At 55.7% G+C, this 19,684-nt stretch overlaps 1 protein-coding gene across 5 annotated transcripts in view; it reads left to right on the top strand.

The window, feature by feature from the left end:
• The window catches only part of IL6R (interleukin 6 receptor), a 41,912-nt gene that overhangs the window by 6,817 nt on the left and 15,411 nt on the right, over positions 1-19,684 (top strand). For all 5 annotated transcript variants that reach the window (XR_003205573.2, XR_003205572.2, XM_025858877.2 and 2 more), the window contains exons 2-6: positions 10,157-10,405; positions 10,832-10,955; positions 12,857-13,038; positions 13,326-13,492; positions 13,947-14,088. Coding sequence is in view for 3 of the 5 variants with exons in the window: in XM_025858877.2 (XP_025714662.1) it covers positions 10,157-10,405; positions 10,832-10,955; positions 12,857-13,038; positions 13,326-13,492; positions 13,947-14,088 (864 nt within the window). In the remaining 2 variants the exon portion in view is untranslated. The remainder of the gene's footprint in view (positions 1-10,156; positions 10,406-10,831; positions 10,956-12,856; positions 13,039-13,325; positions 13,493-13,946; positions 14,089-19,684) is intronic.

Below are 19,684 nucleotides of genomic sequence, written 5' to 3'. Positions count from 1 at the left end.
TAAGAGACATTTGCATAATATATTTCTATGAACTGCATGTTCATAGTCATTGCCAACTTAAAAAATTTGGGTTGTTGGTCTTTTTCTTATTGCTTACATATGTTAAGGAATTTAGGCCTTTATGGTGTGATTTATGAATATTTTTCTCTTGTTTGTCGTTTGTCTTTTGACTTTTTTGGGGAAGATGGCGTTTGCTGTGCAGATTTTTTAAAAAATGTAGTTGGACTTGGGGCGCCTGGGTGGCTCGGTTGGTTGAGCGACTGCCTTCGGCTCAGGTCATGATCCTGGAGTTCTGGGATCGAGTCCCACATCGGGCTCCCTGCTCAGCGGGGAGCCTGCTTCTCCCTCTGACCCTCCCCCCTCTCATGTGCTCTCTCAAAATAAATAAATTAATTAAAAAAAATGTAGTTGGACTTATCAATCTCTACAATGTCTAGGCGTTGTAGCATACTTACTGAGATCTTCCCTATGCTAATATTATTTTAAAGATTATTTATTTTTTAAAATTTATCTGACAGAGAGAGACACAGCGAGAGAGGGAACACAAGCAGGGGGAGTGGCAGAGGGAGAAGCAGGCTTCCCACGGAGCAGGGAGCCCGATGCGGGGCTCGATCCCAGGACCCCGGGATCATGACCTGAGCCGAAGGCAGTCGCTCAACCAACTGAGCCACCCAGGTGTCCCTGCTAATATTATTTTAAAAGATTATTCTTTTTTTTTTCCTGGTGGCTTGAAGAGTTTTTTACATTTAAATATTTGATCCATTTTCAGTTTATCATAGACTGATGCATGAGGTGTGGCTCTTTTCCCCCCCAGTTATAACCTAATGTTCCTTTACAGTTTCCTGAATAATCCATTTCCCCCACATTGGTTTTATTTTATTTATTTATTTATTTACTTAGAGCGGGGAGGGGCAGAGAGGGAGAGAGAATCTCAAGCAGACTCCCTGCTGAGTGCAGAGCCCCACACAGGGCTCGATCTCATGACCCAGAGAGCACGACCTGAGCTGAAACCAGGAGTGGGTCCCTCAACGCACTGAACCACCCCGGCGCCCACTGATTTTAAAAAAAATGACCTTTCAAATCTGCCAAATGCTTAAATGCTTGGGTTTATCCTGCTTCTCGGCATAATGAGCAGTTAGCACACATTCTGAGGCCTGTTGCCTGGGTCTGACCCAGGCTCCCCCTTGACTAGCAGTGTCACCGGCTTCCTCCTCCGAAAGACAGACTGTTGGGAGGCTCGGGTTGGGATATGTGAGTGCTTGGAGTCGTGCCCTATGTAGCTAGGGTTCAGACTAAGCTACTTTTTTAAGATTGTGGTAAAATACACATCAAATTTATCATCTTGGCCATTTTAAAGTGTGCAGTTCATTAGTGCAGACTAAGCGATTTTCGGTTATTGTTCTTTTTTTTTAAAGATTTTATTTATTTTATTATTTGAGAGAGAGAGAATGAGAGACAGAGAGCTCGAGAGGGAAGAGGGTCAGAGGGAGAAGCAGACTCCCCGCCGAGCAGGGAGCCCGATGCGGGACTCGATCCCGGGACTCCAGGGTCATGACCTGAGCCGAAGGCAGTCGCTTAACCAACTGAGCCACCCAGGCGCCCGGTTATTGTTATTTCTGAGCCATTTCTAGTTTTTCCATGCTTTCGTCTGCTTGTGGCGGTATCATGCTGCTTTAAGGTTTGGTCGGGCTAATCCCCGTCTCCTTCCTCCGCTTCCTCAGAATCGTCCTGGCCGCCCTTGCTGACTTTTCCTTTTGAATCAGCTTGTCTCGTTCTAAAAAGTTCCTGTTGGTATTTTTATTAGGATCAGGTAGACTTTGCAGATTGGTGTAGGGAGCACTCACAGTGCCAAGTCTTCCTATTTCAGAGTGTCCCAGGCAGGGAGGCTCCAGGTTCACAGCTGCCCACGGCCCGTTGGGATCCGTGTCCTTCCCGGGGACCCGGGGTGAGCTGGACAGACCAGTGAGGCGCGCAGGTGCGTGTGCGCGCAGGTCCTAGGCCCGAGCGCAGGCAGCTGTGGGACTTCGGGAGCTGACTTTGGGGCCTTCATACAAATGTGCGTGGCAGTGCCACACACCCACAGACAAGAGCGCTCAGCGTAAAAGTGCAGCTCGGTGAATTTTCACAAAGCACATGCCCACGGGGCCACCACTCAGATGAGGAGCAGAAGGCGATCAGCCCCCCGCCCCCACCACCACCACTCTGCGGCTCCTCAAACCGTTAGCTTCCTCAGGTCTAGAGGGGTGGGCTGCGGGTACCGTTTGGGACAGGGGCGCCAGGCAGCACCTTCTGCGAGCACGCAGAAGACACCCCGCCCCCCTCAGCGGGCCAGGCTCCTGCCGAGGCTGAGTTCAGAGATGGGAACGGCTGTGCTCCAGGAGGGCCAGCCAAGCGGTGGACACAGCCCGGCCCGGCCACGCTACCCACGGGCACCAGGCCCCAGCCGGCCTGCTGCAGCCCTCACGGGTGGCTCTCTGCCCAGTTCCCCCCAGCCCCTTTCTGTCCTGAGGCTGAGTCAATCTCACTGGGCCTCTGGGGCCGTTGGACTGTTTGCCCTCCTTCCCTGTCTTTTCCTCTAATTAGGTGATAATCTCAGGGAGGTGACCTGGCCAGACCTTCCGGGCCTAGCCAGCAGATTACCTCTGAGGCCGCTGGGGCAGGATTACACATTTTTCTCTGGAGTTGGTCACCGTGTGGGTCTGAGAGCCAGCGTCCAGCACCTCCTTTGTGTGGGTCCCGAGGAGCCTCCTCTGCCCAAGCAGGGCGTAGTCCGCGGTGCGGAGCCAAGGTAAACACCAACTCTGCCAAATACAAGGCAAATACAAGCAGGTACTGGACCACAAGCGGAGAGAGGAGGGGCGGGGCTGCTGGTGGGTCAGGGTCTGGGGAGGCGCGGCTGGGAAGAGGCAGGTGGGGGCTGAGTTAGAGAAAGGGGCATGGCCTCAGCTTAGAGCCTGTGGCCTGACCTCTCCCTGGGACCTGGGGACTTTAGGCATTTAGGCACGTGAATGGGTGACCTGGTGAGAGCAGGAGTGTGTGTGTGGGGGGTCACACACTGCTTCCCTAGGGAAGGTCAGGGTGCTTGGGCCCTGACTCCAGGCGGCGGGTGTGCCTGAGGAGGCCTGTTGGCCTCACCTCCCTCACACCTAGGACTCCCTTCCAGGAGCTTCTGTGTTGGGTGGAGAGGCAGGAGAAGAGCAGGAACCGACAGGTGGTGGGCAGCACAGAGAAGGGGGAGCTCGGCGGGAGCTCTGGGGGAGCCCAAAGAGGCACCTGCCCCGGGGCAGAAAGACGCTCTGCTGGAGCAGATGCAGACTTCCCACCTCACCAGCTGTTAGAATTTGGCAAGTTCCTGAACTGCTTTGAACTTTGGTGCTTCAGTCGTGCTACGGGACAAGCTTCCCTTCCTGGCAAGGAGGTTGTGAGGAGCAATAAGCTCCTGGGTGAATCACCGGGCGTGCTAAGTGCTCATGATGGCTAATGAGCATTGTGATTATTGCACGGGAATCAGGAAATGTGTTTCAGCTGGTAGATGGGGAGCACTGGGGACGTATTCTAGGCTCCCTAGGACCAAATTCTGCGTTTGGACACAGGGACCCACGTCCTTCTGGATACTTCTCAGCAGCCACTCCCTTCAGCGGAAGGCCTTCATTGCTGAGAAGGGATCCGTTTTCTCTCTGACCCCTCCTGAAGTCCTGGGCCTCTGCAACCCGAGAGGCTGGAGTCCATCCTGCGCTGCCAGTGGCCCGTCAGCCAGACCCGAGTCCCTGCTCAGAAGCCAGGGCTGTGGGATTGGCAGGTGCGCACTAAGCCCGTCCTCAGTGGCGGTGTGCTGGGCAGCTCGCTCACCACTTACGTAAGTGCGGCCGGGAAGCTGAACGTGTTTCTGCTGGCAAGACCAACTGCAGGCTGTGACAGAGTTGAGAAATATGTCTCTGTGTGCATGTTTTTCTGATTATTGACATTTGCAAGTTTATTTGAAGAGGAAGAAGTAGAAAAACAGCAAAGCTGGTTGGGTTTCTGGCACCCAACCTGAGGTCCAGAAATGGCCCCATTTCCCAGAGCTGTGCTGCAGAGTCCCCGGTGGTGGTGGGGCCCCAGCGCCCCAGAGACTTGGGCCTGAGGGGCCTGCAGGTGTGGGATTGGTTGCCAGGGGTTTCTTCCTGTCGAGGAAGGGGAGGGAGGGAGGTTGTGGGAATTCCCCTCCCTTAGAGCTTTCCAGGGAGAGAAGCAGCGTTTGTCTGAGGGCACCGGGACCTGGCTCTCATCCTATTATTATTGGAATAATAAACCTATCGATTAATTCCATGTTTTCAAGCTGGTATTGTCTGAGGTGAACAGACCCAGACGTGCTTCCTGACCTCTGAGAGCTGAGGATGCCACGAGGTGAGATGCTAGGGGCAGGAATGGGGTCTGAATGCTCGCTTCACAGAGAACGAGACAGGGGCTCGGCCAGTGGCTCTGTGAGGAGCCCGAGGCTGCCCATGAATCCTGGCAAGACCGGGGATGGCCTCGGGCCTCCTGTCCCTTCCACACCAGGCTGTCCCCACTCCTCGATGCGTAGTTCACGGTGAGCGTCGGCCTGGGAGACCCGACACCTAGCGCTTTGGCATTCAGGGAGGCGATGTTGGGACCTTTGTTTTCAGGAGTGGACGCTTCTGATTTCGGTCCCAGGTGATGTGCTTTCATCCTCCGCAGGACCCGTGTCTTTGCAGGAAGCTGGGGTGCAGGGTACTGCTGTCCTGCTTCTGACACTGGCCTTGGGACGAAGGAAGAAGGCTCCCCGTCCTTGACTGCCCCCCCCCCCCGTCTCCTGCCTCCAGGGCGCTTTACGCGGGAGCTGGGGGACAGCGGGCTCGTTCTCTAGGGGATTGGAGGGTAAACAGGAGGAAGGAGCCGGACTGGCTCCTGTCAGGGGTTGGGGCTGGAGGCCTTGAGCCTGTGCCCTTCCGTCTGCAGAGGCAGGTCTCACCCCCTGAGGACCCCACGTGCCCCCCCCCGCCGTGGGCTTTCCCTTTTTGGCGCCTGTTCCCCTGATGGAACAGTGGCCTTCCGCTGACCAGACCCCCGACTCAGACTCCCTTCCCCGGAGCCCTCAGTACGTCAGCAACCGTTAGCTCAGGATGGCCTGGGTTTCGGGGGGTTTGAGATCACAGTATGGACGAGGGGAAGTGGAGTCTTGGTGCACAGTGGTGTTGACTATCCATCCCCCCGAGTGAGGACTTCTGGCCTTGCCCGTGATGGAGCACAGAAACCCTTGTGTTCCTAGGAGGGGCAGGCACTGTCTGTGCCCCCAGACAGCAGAGCAGTTGCTCTGGGCAGGGCCCGAATTGCATGTTTTTTGTTCAGTGCTAGAGTGTGCAGGTCAGCTCCTCCCTGCTGCCCCCATCGCCCAGGGTGGGAGTGAGGGCCATGGAGATGCATCTGGAAGAATGGCTGGAGCAAGAAGGGGCTGCCCAGGAGCAGACAAGCAGAGGCAGACGGGGAGCAACCATGACCTTGTGCAGACCAGGGGGTCCGGCCTGCAGAGCTGAAGGGCTGTAGAGCAGAGCGGAAGTGACAAGTAACAGGGCCCGGAGCCCAGGGCGGGTGACCCCTCCACGCCTGGAGGGGCTTGTCCCGAGGGGCCCACTCTCACCCTGTGCTCTGCCCCACCTCCTCCTCCCTCCTGAGAGTGAATAACTTGGACAGACCCAGGCTATGGAGCTTCTTTGTTTTAAACGAATATATATTTGTTCTGAGAATAATAAAGCTTATAGAAAAATCTAAAAACTGGGACACCTGGGTGGCTCACCCGGTGAAGCGTCTGCCTTCGGCTCAGGTCATGGTCCCAGGGTCCTGGGATCGAGCCCCGCATCGGGCTCCCTGCTCCGCGGGAAGCCTGCTTCTCCCTCTCCCTCTCCCCCTGCTTGTGTTCCCTCTCTCGCTGTGTCTCTCTCTGTCAAATAAATAAATAAAATCTTAAAAAAAAGAACATCTAAAAACTGTGGGAAGATGGAAGAGAAAGAAATCACTTCCAGTCCCACCCTCTGGAGAGGTGGGCAGAGGTGCCAGGAGGGCACTGGGGACATCATTTCCTCCCTTCAAGGAGACGCTTGGAGGCTCCCGCCCAGCCACGCGGGTGTCGTGGGCACTGGCTTGGAGAACGGTTGGGAGCAGCGGTGAGTGGGTGGCCGGGGGGGAGGGACAGCCTTGCCCACTCTGGCATCAGCACGATTATTTTCTTGTGGTCTTTCCTCTCTGAGTATTTGACCAGCCTTCATGGAGTGCTTTTAGAAGCGTAGTTAACACAGTGTTCTTCACAGGTTCTCGAAAAGACATAGTTTGCATGCTTTTTTTTTGAGTAACCCTCTGTGCTCATCGTGGGGCTTGAACCCATGACCCTGAAATCAAGAGTCGCATGCTCTACCGACTGAGCCAGCCGGGTGTCCCTGGAAGAAACACATTTTGAAGAAGGGCTGGGACAAGCACTAGTTGCCAATGGTGGTTTATAATTAATCATTCCCCATTAAAAAAAAAATAGTGACTCAGTTTTAAAGAATCAGAAAACCATTACTTAAGCTACTTGGCAGAGGGAGTGGCCATCACGTTGCTCCCCCAGCTTTGCTTTTGTGGACGAGGAAAAAAGCCTTTTGATTTGCAATTTCTCTGAGCTGCCCCAGTGCTTTGGGCATTGTTAGAGCGAGTGGGGAAGGAACAGCCCTGCCGTTGATCAGGCCGGTCACTGCACATGGCAGGAGCTTCCGTCTGAACTGGGGGAGGGAAGTGGGCAGAGAAGCGAATTTCCTGGAACGGGCAAGTGCAGAAGCAGGAGAGAGCTCCCTCCAGCTCCAGGCTCCCGTTTTCTTTCCGTGGCATCTCCACAGACTCCTCCAGACTCCCCTGCTCCTCCCGTCTGTGGCGGCCGGCTGTGCAGCGTGGGGGCGGGTTGGGGGGCAGCGGCGCCCCTGAGACCCCTGTGTCATCTGTGGCTAGCACTCTTGGCCATCTCCGGTGGGGAGGCCCTGCCCTGGGGTCCCTCTTGGGCACCCTACATTAAACCTGTATTAAGCACCCCCTGAGTTCTTTGATGAGTATTAGTGGGAGCCCCTGTCTCACAGTCACGGCTGGGGAAAGTGTCAGTGAGAGGATGAGCCACGTGTGGACCTTCGTGCAAGCTGCCCGTGCCTGTTGGGTATTGGTGCCCGGTGAATTACGATTTCCGCTTATCGGCTGATGGGGGATCGTGAGGCTCCGCACCGACCAGCGCAGTGTCTCGGTCCTAGTTCCTACAGTGGTGGTAGTTTGTGCATGAGCTTGACATCTGTGTTAACTTTTATCCTTAGAGCTGCTTTAGCAAGTGGAAAATGGAGAAGTAAAAATATGGATATGGTGATCAGAAGTGTTGGGTGGTAAAAATAAAATCTTAAAAAAAACGAACAAAAGATAGGGGTGCCTGGTGGCTCCGTCCATAGAGCATGTGACTTGATCTCAGGTGTAGAGCGTTAGGCGGGTCTTTTAAGACAGAGCCTCACCGGGCACAGATGGAAATCATTCTGTGGGCCAGACGCACCCATCAGGCGCCCATGGGCGTACATACACTTGACTGCGTGTTCAGTCATGAAGGAACAGGGCGCATGTGACACACGCACTGGGACGGGCAGTCCTGCTCTGGGAGAGTCCTGGGCAAATGACCAGGAGCACACGTGAGAAAGTTGGTAGCCACACCCTGATGCAGCAGGACGCTGGAAGCCACCCAGCCCTCCCTGAGCAGGAGAACCACTTGAGTGTGCAGTGGAGTATCACAGGCATGAAGGTGGGTGAGTCCCAGAGCCATAATGGATGGCGAAAGCACGTTCCAGCAGACTACATACAGACCTTTTATATAAAGCCTCCAAATCAATTGAGGCCAAGAAAAAATTAGGGGTCTGTGTGCAGTGAACCTATTATCAAAGGTAAAGGATGGTTGCACCCAAACTGTAACACTGCCAAGGCAGGGGGCTTCCAGGACAGTGGCTATGCAAGGGCTGGGGGTGTCTCATGCTTCCTAACTTGTGTGTGTATTACATGTGTTACTGTGCGTGTGTTCAATATTTGGGAGTACCTTTAAAAACAATATCTGAAATGCTGTAAATATATTATTGAGGATTCTATATGAAAGTTGTGCTGTAATTCGGGCTTTTCCGAACCCTTTCAAGCCATCTGGGCAGGGAAGCACCCTCAGGGGACCTGGGCTTCGGGGGGTGGGATTTTGCTGCTGTTGGGGAAGTGTGGTTCCCGTGTCCCCGTCCTGCTGTGGGGAATGTGTCTTCTGTCCTTGAGGGCAGGGTCTCTCTGCTGCTGGTGTCCTCCTCACTGGCACCTGGCGCTGGGCGCCTTCTCGAATATTTGTGGAACGTAGGACAGAGGGAGGGTATATCAAGGCCAAGGGATCTAAGGAACCTGCCCAAATTGACCCCCTGCACGGTGAGATTCAACTACCTTTCTCATCCAGAGAGTGCTGGGGGCGGGCGGGGTGGGGTGCGTCCAGCTCCACGTGGTGAAGTGAGGAGGACACTTGAAGGCCGTGCGCCGTGTCCAGCGGGCGCTCTGGGGGTGCTCTCCTCCTGGGGGCCTCACTGGCCCTTAGTGCCTCTGACTGCCGCCTTGGATGGGCAGGAGGAAGGACAGCCTGCCAAGGTGACATAAGCTCCTCCTCCCGAGCAAGAAGGCTTAGCAGGTCAGACACACTGATGCCGGCCCTCCAGGCTCGGGGGGGCCTCGGGAGAAGGTGAGGGCGGTTCCTGCTGGGCTTTTCCGAAATCTTTGGCCAGATTTATTGCTGCTCCTCGCTAATAAATCGTTTGAAGGGCCAAGTGTGCTTAATATGAAAACTGGCCTCGATTCCCTTAGCTGGGTGGACTCATTTAATTAATTGGTTAGACTAATTTTATCTCAAATTCTCTGACTCTGTTTAACCTATACTAAAAAAAGTTTACCTGTTCCTTTAATTTTCAATATTCTTTTCTTTGAGTAGCACATACATGATATTTTTCAGGGGTAGGGAGCGCATTTATTCTTTTTTACCTTCTAATTTGCTCCCTAGAATAAAAATAGCATGGTCCTACAGGTTTCACAGACAGGAGTGGGTCCCCGGACAGAGGTGGCCACACCCCAGCTGTGCAGCAAGCTTACTGGTGACCTTGGGCAGATCTCCTGATGCCTCTATGTCTTACTGTCTGTAAAATGGGCCACCTACCATGAAGCTCCAGGGATCCCGAGACTTCTCCTGTAGTCCTGCATCTTGTGAGCCCCAGCTGGGTATCTGTGCCTTCATTCAGTCACTAACCCATCGTGCGTCCAGTGGGCCCCTGTCATGTGCCAGGCAGCGGGCCAGGCACTGAAATATAACAAGAAGACAGGGTGTCGATTCTCGCGGCATTAGTGTTGGAGAGAAGGCAGATACAGACTTGGTGACCCTATGGCAGCGTGTGATGGCTGACGGGCTGAGGAAGACCGTGCCTGGTGGGGGCCTGATCCAGCTGGGGGTGAGGGAAGGCCTCAGGGAGGGGGTATCGAGGCTGAGACCTGACATAGGAGGTCGTGTGGGGCGGGGGAGGGGCTCTGTACCTTCTGAGGGGCGTGCGGAGAGGTGAGGCCTGCAAGCGCTGGGGAGGCGGGTGGTGGAAGGCCCTGTGCGCCGGGCCTCACGCTCGGAATTCATGCTGTGGACAGTGGCAGGCCCCTCAGGGGTTTCTTTTTTCTTTTTCTTTAAAAATTAATTTTTATTTATGTATACATTTTTAAAAGATTCTATTTATTTATGTGAAAGAGAGAGTGTGTGAGCATGGGGTGGGGGAGAGGCAGAGGGAGAAGCAGACTCCCCGCGGAGCAGGGAGCTCGATGTGGGGCTCCATCTTAGGACCCAGAGATGTGGGGCTCGATTCCAGGACCCTGAGACCATGACCTGAGCTGAAGGCAGATGCTTAGCCGAATGAGCCACACAGGCGCCCCAAGGGTTTTCTGACCAAAGGAGTCGGGTGGCCAGGGGCCGCTTCTGGAGGCCCCCCGGGGGCTGTGGCCTGGGCCAGTGGATGGGCTTGAGGGATGTGTGGTTCTGAAGCCCCTGGCTTCCCAGATCAGAAGCAAAGTCCTTCCCGGCTGCTATAGGCTTACCAAGTGTCTTCTCCCTCTGCAGAGGTGGTGAGCGATATGGTGACCAGCCTGCCCGGGGCCAGTGTGACCCTGACCTGCCCGGGCAGGGAGCCGGGGGACAAGGCCACCGTTCACTGGCTGCTGGAGAACTATGTGGCAGGCTCACACCGGAGCAGCTGGGCTGCCATGGGAAGGACGCTGCTTCTGAGGTCGGTGCAGCTCAGTGACTCCGGAAACTATTCATGTTACCAGGACGGCCGCCTGGCCGGAACCGTGCGTTTGCTGGTGGACGGTGAGTTGCGAGCTCAGAGTGCTAGGAGACGGGTCCCAGCTGTCCCTTTAAATTCCTGTTATTTCCTTGGCCCAACAAATTCGGGGAAAGATCCACTGACGTCTGCCAGCAGTGATATGGAGGAGCCTCCTCTTGGGTGGGGGCATCTGCCTGACGGGGACCCCACCCTCCCCCTGGCCTGAGTGCTTAGGGCAGAGGCCCCGGGGAACAGCCTGCAGCCTGGGTTTGGGTGCTCCTCCTCCTTCCCAGCTTCACCCCTGTGCCCAGTGTCCCTGGTGGTCAATATGGTTAATTTTATTACCTTACCGTTGTTGGGAAGATCGTGCGAGTGTGTGTGTGTGTGGCGGGGGGGCTGCTGTTTGGCATTGGGGCTGGCTGGCTGCAGGGCCGCGCGCCCTCCTCACACTGGCTGTGCTCTCCCTTCAGTGCCCCCTGAGGAGCCCCAGCTCGCCTGCTTCCGGAAGAGTCCGCTCAGCAAGGTAGCTTGTGAGTGGGGTCCTCGTCGCCCACCCTCCCCGACGACCAGGGCCACGTTACTGGTGAGGAAGTTGTGAGTATCCAGGCCGGGCTGTGTGTCCACGTCTTCTCCATCCTTACTGAGGCCCCTCGAGGGCTGACGGCTCTCACTACAGCAAGTGGGCTGCTCGCCAGTGGTTCCCAGACTTCATCACTGGGAAGTCATCACTTTGGGATGGGGAGGAGGGAGTGGGAGGCCTACCGAGAACTTGCCGGCCGGGCGGTGCTGCATTCATGACCACACAGGCTTGGGGGAGGAGGGGGTGTCGCTTTCCTTGTTTAACAGGTGGCGAGGCTGAGCTCGAGCCATCCATGAACTTGATTTAAGGTGCTTGTAAGGGGCTCTGCTAGGAGTCAGATCCTAGTCTGTCTGAGTTTATCCAAAATGTCAGGTTTGGGGTGTGCTGTGAAGAAGATGCAGAGGTGCCCCTGTGAGGGCAAGAGCTCCTCAGTAGTCTTGACGGTGGGAGCCCTTTGTCAGGCTCTTTCCCCTAAACAGGCCTTGAGAGCAGTGGGCTGGGGCGGGGAGAGGGTGGGTGTGGGACCCGAAGCTGGGCCTGGGAGGAGCCCAGGGTGGCTGTGAGGAGCGGGGAGCTGCTGAAAACACACGAGCCCCCAGCCCCAGCGCAGGGCCCCTCCGTCCAGGTGTCTGTAATGGAGTTTGAGCTGTGGGTCGTCAGTGTCAAAAATCTGAGCAGTGACTTAAGCAGCAGTTGGTTTCCATGGTGTCTGTCTGCAGAGTTGTCAGGCCTGGTCTCTGTGCAGAACTGTGCACATTGTTCATCTGCAAAGGGCACTGCTGCCCATAGGGAGAACTGGAACCCACCAGAACCCAAAGCTGGGTTGTGGGTGTAATTGTCTGGGACCTGGAGGGTGCTTGTCCCCAGACAGGGTGTGCTGCACCGTGGCTGGCGGCCACCCAGACCAGCCACAGAAAGCCGGTTCGGGTGGCACACTTGGCGGGTGCACGCGTCCCCATGGCACCTCCCCTGTCCTGGACTGAGGAAGCGGGAGTGGAGCTGCACCTGGGGACCCTGTGCCTGGGCGGGGGGAGGTTCATAGTCCTCAGGGAAGAGGTGTGTGCGCGCACGTTACAGTCGCGCCCCGCCAGGCTGCCTCACCCATTCTTCCCCAGCACCTGCCCTGGGCTCGGTACTTACTGGGACTGCTGGAGAGATGCCCATCCTCAAGCCCTCCCTGGCAACCCACCTCCTCAGCGTTAGGTGGGATGGAGGCGCTAACTCCCCCTGGGAACGGAGGAGCAGGCTGCCCAGAGGGAAAGAGTTTGTTCTGGGCCCGGGGTCTACACCTGAGTCAGCAGTGATCTGTGGCCCCAGAGGCAGGGCGAGTGGCTGCGGCACCTCCCGCGCCCACACATGTTGTAAGTGGGCCAGGTGGGGCCGTGTCTGACTCACCTTGAATATCTGTGGCCACCCAGAAGTCTTTCCCGGGCCCATCGGCTGGAAACGCTCCCACCTCCTCGGGGAGCCTGTGAGCCCTGTGCTTGGCTGTTCCACTGGCTGCCCTCGTCCCCCGAGGGCAAGGCATTTCCTTAGAGGCTCGAGGCCAGGGATGAGGCCTCTCCAGACCCCTTGCGGCACCTGCATTGGGACGAGGCTGGGAGGCTCCCCTATCCAATGCCTCAGGGGCCGAGTGTGCTTTTTAGCTCAGCATTTTGACTGCCGGGCCAGGCACTAGCCTTGATGTCTCACTCCGTTGTCAGTGAATCCTAACAAACCCCTGTGACGTGGGTATTACTAATATTCCCATTTTCAAATGAGAAAACAGAGGCTTGGTGATGTTTGATAATTGACTGAAATCACAAGACCTACTAAGTGCTGCTGAGTGTGGAGCGTTTTGGCTCTGTTGCCCTCCCCCACCCCGAATAAGGGCAGACGCTGGTGGCGAGCCTGTCCCGTCGTCCCGTGTCCACAGCCGGAGCAGCCCGCTGGGGGACTCCCAGGAGCCGTGCCCATATTCCCAGGGGTCCCGGAAGTTCTCCTGCTTGCTGGAGGTCCCGGAGGGAGACAACTCCTTGTATGTCGTGTCCCTGTGCATCAGCAACAGTGCTGGAAGCAAGTCCAGCAAACCCCACACGTTTGAGGGCTACGGAATCTGTGAGTAAGCTCTCCCAGTACCCCAGCCTTGACGCCCCCGTGCCCTCTGATGGCCCCTCATAGATGCTCGGGGTGGGGGGCTGGGAGGGGCTGGGTGGGGCTGGTGCTGTGGTTTGCTGAGCCGGTGCCTTTTGGGGCTTCCTTTGCCAGGGGCCTGGCAGGTGGACGGGGGCCCTGGCAAGATGGCACGGGGAAGTGGTCTGGGCGCTGGGGTGGGGTGCTGCCTGTTTTGGGGGGACGTGCACCACACTCGCTGCCGCATGGGAGCCTGCTCTCCTCCCCCACAGTGCAGCCTGACCCGCCTGCCAACGTCACTGTCACTGCTGTGGACGGAAACCCCCGCTGGCTCAGTGTCACCTGGAAAGACCCCCCCTCCTGGAACTCCTATTTCTACAGGCTGCAGTTTGAGCTCCGTTACCGGGCTGAACGGTCACAGACATTCACCACGTGGATGGTAAATTCTTCTTTCATTTCTGGACAGCAGAGTGTGGCTGGGTACTCAGGGTTACTGGAACGGAAAACACGGTTCTGGGTGCTGCTCTGTGACTCAGCCTGCAGGCCTTAGGGGAGTCTCTGACTCCTCCTGAGCCTTGGTTGTCTCGTGCAGCAAATAGGAACGATGATCACAGGCCTGTCTGAGAGGACGCACAGGACCGCGGCAGGCAGTTGGGCCTCACGCGGGTTGAGGGCGTGGCCTGCAGGGTTCTGTGGGCAGGACTTACAGCTTCCACCGCCTGGGCCCAGGGGAGCCCCATCGCGCCCTGAGGCTCTGAGCATCTCTGTGCAGCCTGGAGCTCTCACTCCCTGGACCTGAGAGAGCATGCAGCTGAAGGGCAGGGTGGTCAAGGGCTGCCTGACCAGACCCCCCCCAGGCCTCACCCCACTGTCGCTGTGCCCCCTGCCTGCAGGTCCAGGAGCTCCAGCACCACTGCATCATCTACGATGCCTGGAGAGGCATGCAGCACGTGGTGCAGCTCCGGGCACGGGAGGAGTTTGGGCACGGCTCCTGGAGCTCGTGGAGCCAGGAGGCCACGGGCACCCCCTGGACAGGTACTGTGGTGGGCGTGGCATGGTGGGTGTGGCGGGGGGATGTTTCAGCTTTGTGGCTGTGTAGCAAGTCACCCCCAAAGCGGTGCTGAAACAGCAACCATGTATCCACTCAAGATTTTGGAAGGAAGCCAGGTAGGCAGTTCCCGCCCAGACCTGCGACACCAGCTGCCGGTCTGACTTGCGGTGCTGGTGGCAGCTGGGGCCTTCGGCTCTCCCTGTCGCCATCACCTTCCTGCCGGCCACAGAGGCGCAGGCGGGGGAAGTCACTCCACAGCTTGATGGGAGGAACCACAAAGAATTTGTAGCTGTGTTTGGTGTACCACAGTTACTAAAAGATGTTAAAGGTGATAATAATTTCCTTTGGGGAATTACTGAAATTACTGTGCTTGATATAGACCATGAAAAATTCCACAAATGTATGAAAAATAATTATTATCAGTATCTTTACCACCTCGAGAAAACCAGTGAGAATATTTTAGCATGCTTCTTTTGTTTTTCTAAGTACATTTGCGTGTGTGTGTGTGTGTGTGTGTGTGTGTGTGTGTGTGTGTGGAGAATACTGTGAGCATTCTCATGTTATCAAATATTTTCCAAAAATGTGTTGTTTTGTAACTGCATGATTAATGTGTTTTTTTTAACTGCTGAAATTTTTTTTTTAAGATTTTAAAAATTTATTTATTAGAGAGAGAGTGTGAGAGAGAGATCATGAGCAGGGGGGAGGGGTAGAGCCCGACGCGGGGCTCGATCCTGGGACCCTGGGACCATCAGCTGAGCCGAAGGCAGATGCTTAATGACTGAGCCACCCAGGCGCCCCCGAAATTCTGTTTTGTTGGAAAGTTCTTTCTTTGTCTTTAAAAAACGCTGAATCGTGGTAAAATATATGTAACTTAATTTTTACCACTGTAGCCATTTTTAAGTATCTGTTCTGTGGAGTGAAGGACAATTTTGCTGTTGTGCAGCCGTCCCCCCATCCACTCCCAGAACTCTCCATCCTGCAGAACTGAAACTTTGTCCCCAACAAACACGGAGGGGACCACCACCTGCTCTCTGTCTCTGAGAGTCACTCCTCATGTAAGTGGAATCAAATGGTAGTTGCCTTTTGGAGACGGGTCTATTCCACGCAGCGTGATGTCCTCCAGGTTCATCCTTGTTGTAGCAAATGTCCGAGTTTCCTTCCTCTTTGAGGCTGTGGAATATTCGTGCATGATGGACCACGTGTTGCCCGTCCACTGATCTTGGACAGACACTTGAGTTGCTTCCACTTTCTGGATGCCGTGGCAGACGCTGTAGTGAACACCGCTGTACAAGTATCTGTTTGGGGCCCTGCTTTCAGATATTTTGAGTAAATACCCAGAAGGGAAATTGCTACCTCATACAGTTTTATTTTTAATTTTTTGAGGAACTACCACACTGTTTTCCACCATGGCTGCACCATTTTACATTCTCTTCAGCAATGCCCAGGGGTCCAATCACATCCTCCTTCACACTTGGGATTTTCTGTGTTTCGTGTGTTTGTTCTTTGATAATAGCATCCTACTGGGTGTGAAGTGGTATTGTGAGGTTGATTTGCATTTCCATAATGAATAGTGATGGTTGAGTATCTTTTTATGTGCTTCTGGCCATTTGTATGTCTTCCTTGGAGAAATGTCTGCTCAAGAAGAAAGTTCTTTCGGGCGCCTGGGTGGCTCAGTTGGTTGAGCAACTGCCTCCGGCTCAGGTCATGATCCTGGAGTCCCGGGATCGAGTCCCGCATCGGGCTCCCTGCTCGGCGGGGAGTCTGCTTCTCCCTCTGATCCTCTCCCCTCTCATGTGCTCTCTCTCATTCTCGCTCTCTCAAATAAATAAATCTTAAAAAAAAAAAAGAAAGTTCTTTCCCATGTGAACCCCACCTTGTCTTCTGGGGTAACTTGAGACAAGGCTGCTGGTCTGCTCTCCCAAAGTTCTCCGGGACTCCCAGAGGACCCGTGTCTGCTCGGGTGTCTCTTCCCAGGCTGCTGTGTGGGATGGCCTGTGGGTTCCTTACCTGGTCTCCTTTGTGGATGTCCTTCTTGACATTATTGACATCGCCCCCCACAGTGGGAGACGGTGCAACTGGGCCACCTGGCCAGCACTGGGTCCAGGCTCTCACTGTTCAGCTTTGGGCTGCTAGGCTTCTGTGCCTTGCTGGAGTGACCCGCGGAGGCTCAGACAGGACACGTATCTCCTCTTCTAAGCAGCTGAAGCATTCAAGAACCCCATCCTGTGCACGGGTGGTTTTGGGGGGTCCTCAAAGCCAGTGGCAAATGTGCCCAGGAGAGAAACTGGCTGCGTTCCTCTTCTCCCCCCCGCCCCCCGGCTGAGGGCAGAGCCAGAGGAGCTTGGGTGGCTCATGTGAGGGGGCTGAGGTTGGAGATTGGGGAGCACCTCTGGAGAGTGAAGTTTAGTGAGTTTTACTGACAGTGCAGTTCCTTGGCTGTTTGGGGCACCAGTGGGCTTCCCAACCCCCAGGACCTGAAGATGCAGGCTTTTCTTGCCTCCCACAGCCTCAGCGTGGGGTTGGTGACCTCTGGGGGGCCCGGGGCTTGTGGAAGCACGCTGGACTGGGGAGTCAAGCTGTAGGACCTTTCAGAGCCTTAGCCCTGTCATGTGTCAGGGGGATGATGCTGTGATCTGTCTTGTTCCCTTCGGAGAGTTGTTTGTTTTTTTAAAACAAGCTCTGGCCAGTTTTATTAAAGAAATACTTTGCATGATTTACTTTTCACCAGTCTGTTCTGGCCTGCCCCTCGTGATAGCAGACTTGTCTGGATGGGCGGCCGCTGGGTGTGCCCTCTGCGCTCTCTTCCACGTGAGCTGCCCCTGGTGTGGCGGGCCCCAGCGTGGGCTGACGTGCGTGGCGCTTTGTCCCCCGTGACCCCAGGCCAGGCAGGTGCTGACAGGGACGGCCAGTCTTTCTCTCTGCCTGTCTGCTCATCTTTAGGGTCTGCTTGGGGCCAGGCACACACCGTCCCCTTTTCCTGAAACGTTGGAGCCTACAGATGATTGACTCCAGTGACTTTTTTGTTCCCCACCCCAAGGGCAACCGCCAAGATGGCCAGGACGGAGACCCCTTGCAAAAGCTTTTATGAGCGCAAAGAGAAAACATCCTTCAGGAATAGTGGTGCATCAGCAGTTGGGGGCGTTAGTGATGCAGTGTTGCTTCGTTCCTGGGGTGACAGGAGGCAGGCTGTCGGTGTCCCAGGATCACTACTGGACACCAACCCGGAGCCGCTCAAGTGGGATGGGCGGTGTGGAGAAACTTTCCCAGTGGTTGTGGAGTGTGCAGGGGGTGTTTGCCCGACTATAGTGTTGGCAGGCTGTGAGGCACCCCGCTCCTGGGGGGCCCAGAGAGAGCAGGAAAAGCTTCATGGGAGGAGGTTTTTGAGTCGTGTGGTGGAGGGAGTGTGGGAGCGTCCCCATAGAGATGGGGATTATAGGCTATCTGTGTGGCAGGTGGAAAGGGGGCTTTGGGTGAGGCTGGAGCACAGGTGTGTGAGTCACAGGACCGGGCGGGGCAGGTGCAGCTGGCCTTGGAAAGTCTGCTTGAGGGTGGAGTGGAGGGTGGAGAGGGCTGGAGCGGGGGGTGCTCCAGCCAGTAAGGCCGTGCCCCCTGACAGCACCTGATGCATGGTGAGCTGCCCCTGATGTCTGGCCGCAAGGAGGGGTCACAGCGTGGAGGCTGTGGGAGGGCTTCTCCAGACCCCTCCTCCCTCAGCTCTCACGGGGTGACCTTGAGCAAGCCTGGGCTCCCCAGAGCCCCTCAGCAAAGAGAGTGTGGGCCAGGGGCCTGGGAAGCCCACGAGGATAAGCGGGTTATGTCTCGCTGCACACAAACCCTTCGACCTGCTCACCCACTGCTCACCCACGCTCAGGAAACAAGTAGCACTGATCGGCCTTCGGGTGCCCAGAGCTCAGACCCTCCAGCCCCCTGCTTCTGTCCCAAGAGGGAAAGTCTGCACCTTCAAGAACCCCTGAGCACATGTTTCTGGAGAGACTGTGCCTGCGGCACTCAGCCCCGCTCCTGACAGGCCCTCTTCCCATGCCTGGCCCCTTGCTCGCCGCCCTCCCGCGGACCTGAAGCGGGCCCGGCCACACATGCATGTGCACACCCGGCCTGGCCGCACACGCACACACACGCACACACACAGAAACCGGCCTGGCCGCACACGCACACACACACACACCCAGCCTGGCCGCACACGCACACACACCCGGCCTGGCCGCACACACACGCACACACGCCCGGCCTGGCCGCACACGCACACACACCCACACCCACCCACACACACGCGCACACACGCTCGCACGCCCGGCCTGGCCGCACACGCGCACACACGCTCGCACGCCCGGCCTGGCCGCACACGCGCACACACGCTCGCACGCCCGGCCTGGCCGCACACGCGCACACACGCTCGCACGCCCGGCCTGGCCGCAGTCACCAGTGTGCTGCTCTAACTCGCCAGGTCCTGGGCCCTGGGATTCCGCTGTCTTTGGGAACCATGTAAGGTTGCCAACTTTTAATTTTCCTAAGTAAGGACATAAACAGTTAAGTAGAAACTAGCAATTGGCATTTACTGTTACCATGATTTCATAAAAGAAGAGAGGGCCGCGTGGGCCGCGCGGGTGTCCTGCAGCCTTTGGGCCAGTTTTCCGCTCTGGCCCCGGAGCAGCGGGCTTCCCTGCAGACCAGCGGGGGTGACTGACTGCTCCGCAGGAGCAGTTCCTCCCTGAGGGTTTGGTGTCTGCTCGAAGGGGAGCAGTGGTTGACTTTCTGGCGGGTGGTTTGCAGGTGTGAAGCAGTGAGGGAACCCCAAGTGGGAAGCTGTGCCGGAAGCCCGCCCCCTGCCCCCTTCCTGCTCCGGTGCTGGGGTTCGTCCCTAGCCCCCGAGCCCTGCCCTTAACTGCTCACAATATATAAACAGTTAGAAAAAAATGTTTTCTGTTCTCTGCCCCCCCTCATTTTTTATCCATATTGAAATGTAATTGGCATATAACATGGTATTAGTTTCAGGTGTACACCTTAATGATTTGATATTTCTGTTGCTGAATGGTGATCACATTAAGTCTACTTAGCATCCGTTTGATCACATTAAGGTTGCGTAGCATCCGTTACCACACGCATAGTTACAAATTTCTTTTTGTTGTGATGACGACTTTTAAGGTCCACTCTCCTAGCAACTTTCAAATATGCAGTGCAGTACTATTAGTCATGGTCATCATGCTGGGCATCACGTCCCCGGGGCCCGTTATGTTCTTTGTTCCTAATGCTGAGAGTCAGGTCAGTGTTTAAGCTATTATGTGCCAGGCAGGCGCTCCTTTCAGCGTAGGTGTGTCTGGGAGGAGGCCAGCCCCCTTGCTCGGAATGCCTGGGAGATGTTCAGTGTCTTGGCCAAGATCATTTATCTGTCAAGACCTCTGCCATCTTTTATATTGCATTTCTCTATCCTAAAACCCAAGCAAATGAACTCAAACCTGTCCTCAAGTTAATGGAAATGAGTTCCTTGTTTTTAAAAACTCGTGTGGGAAAAAAGGAAAACCCCACATGTGGTCTCTCAATCTTGTCATTCATTCATTTTGTTAT

Source organism: Callorhinus ursinus, unplaced genomic scaffold (genome assembly GCF_003265705.2).
Source record: "Callorhinus ursinus isolate GAN/ISIS: 27379988/994484 unplaced genomic scaffold, GSC_fseal_2.0 scaffold92, whole genome shotgun sequence".
Lineage (NCBI taxonomy): Eukaryota > Metazoa > Chordata > Mammalia > Carnivora > Otariidae > Callorhinus > Callorhinus ursinus.
The sequence above is the reverse complement of the archived record's forward strand: the minus strand, read 5'-3'. Positions and strand labels throughout refer to the sequence as shown.